At 60.2% G+C, this 3,992-nt stretch overlaps 1 protein-coding gene across 1 annotated transcript; it reads right to left on the bottom strand.

The window, feature by feature from the left end:
* Positions 1 to 1,950: 1,950 nt before the first annotated feature.
* Positions 1,951 to 2,352, bottom strand: NHLH1 (nescient helix-loop-helix 1). Its single transcript, XM_075540442.1, has one exon. It carries the CDS (start codon positions 2,350 to 2,352, stop codon positions 1,951 to 1,953), a length of 402 nt encoding a protein of 133 aa, XP_075396557.1.
* Between the last annotated feature and the right edge of the window lie 1,640 nt (positions 2,353 to 3,992).

Raw genomic sequence — 3,992 nt, 5'->3', positions numbered from 1 at the left:
TCATCTAGAAACCGACTTTAGGATCGCTCCCAGGGCTCCTTCAGCCCTGCTTTTCAACCCTCGCCTTATTCCTGTCGGTCTCAGGCCTCCCCAGTGTTCTCCCCAGGATACTAAGGTTGGGGAGCCAAAAAAAAAAAAGTGGGCCCAAAGCTGAGTTTGCAAGGGATTCTGGCGAAGATTCGAGACAGAAAGACTATGTGTTCGTTTCCTGCTGTGGCTTTCCTCACAACAGAAGCTCAGAGACCCCCAGCTCCTTCTCAGCCCCACAGGGAGCAGCACATCCACAGGGGCTTGGACTATGTTACAGCACAGTGTGTTTGGGGGAGTGGAGCTGGAGGCGGTGTGAAGGCCTGGTAATCATGTGCTCTACTCTCCCGCAGGCCTCCTGACCCAGGGGCCCCTTCTTCTCCCTGTCTTCACTTACCCACCATACCAGGCTCTTGGTCCCCATCCCCCCCATCACAGGAGTCTTCAGAGCTAAGGACCCTCAATGCTCATGCCACCATAGCCTGTATGCAAGCGTCCCCAACTCAATCAAATGAACCACAGCCATGCCTGGTGCTAGAACGAGGTCTCTTTAATTTTTTATATATGAAATCCAAAATGCAATAGGAGAGAATGACTCATGGGGCACAGGATGCACACCCCAGGGACCCACTGTGGGAAGGAGTTGGGGGGGGGGGCTGGAGAGGAAAGAGTAGCAGGTGGAACTGGGTGGAGAGTCTGGGATGGAGGGATCCGGAGGCTGGGGGCGGGCCACCATCCCAGAGGATGAGGGGGCAGGACAGGCTGATATGAGGGAGCAATGCGGGTGTGGCCAGCCCAGGGGCTCCCCATGCATACCTGGAGCTGTAGACGAAGCAATAAAGGGAAGAAGGAAGCAAGAGAGGCCCAGCGAGAGCGGCCGGAAGCCCCCCTGACCCTACCCCAAAGTGCACAACTCGGCAATAAATAGTCATATTTATAAATAAATAAATAAATAGATAGATGAATGAATAAATAAATACATACATAAATAATACCTTCTACCTTGTAGAACTAAGAGTTTGGTGTGCGGGAGGAGGGGAAGCAGGGGGAGGGGACAGCAGTCTGTTTTTACATTATCCTCCACTGCTGCCTCTGGGGGACAACGAGCAGGTGAGCCGGTGATTTGGGAAGGGCGGGGCAGGGTGGGTCACAGAGAGCCAGGAGGTGGTGGGGCAGGGGTCTCTTATCTTCCCCTGCTGAGGAAAGAGAGGAGAGACTCCAAGAAACCTAGGAAACGGGTTCTATCTAGGGCCAGGAGACCTGGGCCTTCTCAGAGGGCACTGGGGCGCTGTCCCTATCCCCAGCACACGCCCTCTCCAGACCCTGCTGCCGAGGGAAGAATTGGTGTGGGTTTTGCACATTTCCAAGGTAGGCTGGGCTGGAGGAAGCAGAGATGAGATCTGGCCTACCTGCTGCCTGGGGCTTCTGCTAGTACCTGGGCTGAGCTTGGGGACATCACCCTTTACTCCAAGACCTGGGATTCCTCCTCTCTCACTGCACACAGGGAGGAAGAAGGGGGTGGGGGGAAGAGGGGACAAGGAAGTGGCCAATAGCTCAGACAGCAAGGCACTCGCTACCAAGTAAGACCTGAGGTCTGGAAGAGCTGAGCCTCAAGAACAAGGCAGACAACAGGAAGAGGTTCCCAAATCCCGAACTGCTGAGATTTCCCCTGTGCCCCTGCCTCCCAAGGGCCTGCCCCTCCACTGAGCTCAGCCCAGCCACCCTGGCTGGCATTTCTGATCAGCTAGCTGGGCCCCAGCGTCAAACCCACAAGAGACTCAAGAGAAGGGCCCTCACGGGGCCCGGGTCAAGGAAAGAATGGGCCGCGCCAAGGATCAGAGGCTCAACTGCGGAGGAGATGGCCATTCTCCACGGTGGGCGGCGAGAGGGGCCGGGGCGCGTGGAGACGCCCTGAGCCCGGGTTCAGACGTCCAGCACGTGGTTCAGGTAGGAGATGTAGCAGATGGCGAGGCGCAGGATCTCGATCTTGGAGAGCTTCTTGTCCGGGGGCAGCGTGGGCAGCAGCTTGCGCAGCTCGGCGAAGGCCAGGTTGAAGGCCTCCACGCGGATGCGCTCCCGCGTGGCGTGCGCCGTGCGGTACTTGGCCGTGGCCCGGCGCCGGCGCCGCCGCTCCTCGCGGCTCAGATGCTGCAGGTCTTTGCGGCCGGGCTCTCCGGACTCGGGGCCCCGGGCTTGGCCCCCTCCAGGACCCCCAGGGCCCGCCCCGTCAGGCCCCGCCGCGCCCCCGCAGTCGCTGAAGCCAGACTCGGTCTCCGAGTGGGTGGGCGGCAGGTCAAGCTCCGTGGTGTCTGAGTTGAGCATCATGTTGGAAGGCCGCCGCCCTGGGAGCTCAGGAACCCCTCCCCACCCCTCCCTCGGGGGGCTTGGCAGCTGGTTGTGGGAGGGGCAGGAAGGGCCCCGGGTGGCGGGGCCTGCCACTGAGCTCTGGAAGTCAGAGCCACTTCAGGGCTCCATGGCCAGAGCCCCCTTCCTTCCGCGGTGGAGCCTGGAAAGGAGATGGGAGAGTGTGTAGGCGGAGCGGGCAGCCAGGGTGGAGGGGGCTGAGGATGCGACCCACCGGTGGGAGGGGGACGGTACTGATCCAAAGGCCTGGGCGGGGGGGGGGGGGAGGGGGCGGGAATGGGGGGAGCGCTGGAGCCAGGCAAGCCAGTAAGAAGTAGGCGGGGAGAGAGTCAGGGGAAAGAGATCCGCAGGACAGGAGGACATTGACACCGGCCTGCCAGGGTAAACCGGAGCGAGGCTGCAGCCAGCTCCCAAGAGACAGACGGGGAGCTTTCCCAGTTGTGAAGGGGAGGCACGCAAGCCTTGGCCCTGATTGCCCCGCCCCACCTCTCAGGGCTGGTTCTGGAGGACTGAACATGCAGACTGCCCACTGTAGGGTGCACTGGGACATATGGAGTCCCGCACAGCTGCGTCAGCTCAATCACTGGGTCCCTCTGTCACCCCGACACACCCCTCAGATTCTACCACCCTGCGCACGAGAGTCAGAGGATTGTAGTCACTCCTTCTGACCCCAGTCTCGCCCCCCCACTCCCCGCCTCTCTTTCTCCAGCTCTGCCCTCCAGAGCCTCAGCCCTGGCCTTCTCCTGAGCCTGGAGCAATGCGGAAGGGGGACATAGCTTTCCACCCTGCACTCCACCACAGCCCCATGTAGGTTCAGACATGGACTGCGGAGGACGCTTCTTGGGGGCCTCTCTTGTTGGGGCAGTGGGGGTGTTGGCTAAGATGTGTTATCCTTGGGACTCCCAGGAGGCCCGGGCAAGGCAACAGGAGCATGACCTGGGCCCCGAGAAAGGAAGGGGAAAGGGCTTTGCTTCATGAAGGTCTGAAGGGGTCAGTGGGCCACTTCCTTCAAGCTCAGCAGCCACAAACAAGCACCTAGACATTACAGTCCACCCTTCACCCCAGTGCTGGCTCCTCCGCCTAGCTCATCCCCCACAGGGTCAGCACCCTGCACCCATGCTCCACTCTGCACACAGAAGACAAACTCCATCCATCCACAAGTCAAACCAGTAAGGACTGCGCTCTGTGGAGATGCGGGTCAACAACATCTGAGGGTAAGGAAGACAAGGACACAGGGAAACTTAGCACAAAGCAGGAGCAGCTAGTGCTCTCATCCGCTGGGGTCCTAGGGAGCAAGGGGGGACGGGAACAGGGCAGGGAGCCCCAAAGTCAGTGGCTTCCAGTGTAAACTTGGTGTCTCCACCCTCCATAAGCTCTCCCCACGTCCATGCTTAGGTTGGGACCAGGAGCTCAGCTAAGAGGTTCTAGCACACTGTCTCTCTCTGCCCCATCCAGCCCATGTCCTGTCATCCTTGGTCCCTTTGCCATCCCCTCCCCTCCCCTTTCTCTGCTCCTCAGTCAGGCCACCGCCCCACCTCCACCTGATCCCACTGCCCTCCCCAGCCCCTTATCCTGGCAGCAGGGCTCTGCTCCCCTCATGT

This window comes from Tenrec ecaudatus, chromosome 1 (genome assembly GCF_050624435.1).
Source record: "Tenrec ecaudatus isolate mTenEca1 chromosome 1, mTenEca1.hap1, whole genome shotgun sequence".
Lineage (NCBI taxonomy): Eukaryota > Metazoa > Chordata > Mammalia > Afrosoricida > Tenrecidae > Tenrec > Tenrec ecaudatus.
The sequence above is the reverse complement of the archived record's forward strand: the minus strand, read 5'-3'. Positions and strand labels throughout refer to the sequence as shown.

What these genes read in the sequence shown, in the direction of transcription:
- NHLH1 (XM_075540442.1), bottom strand. Translation starts at nt 2,352, where the DNA reads ATGATGCTCAACTCAGACACCACGGAGCTTGACCTGCCGCCCACCCAC.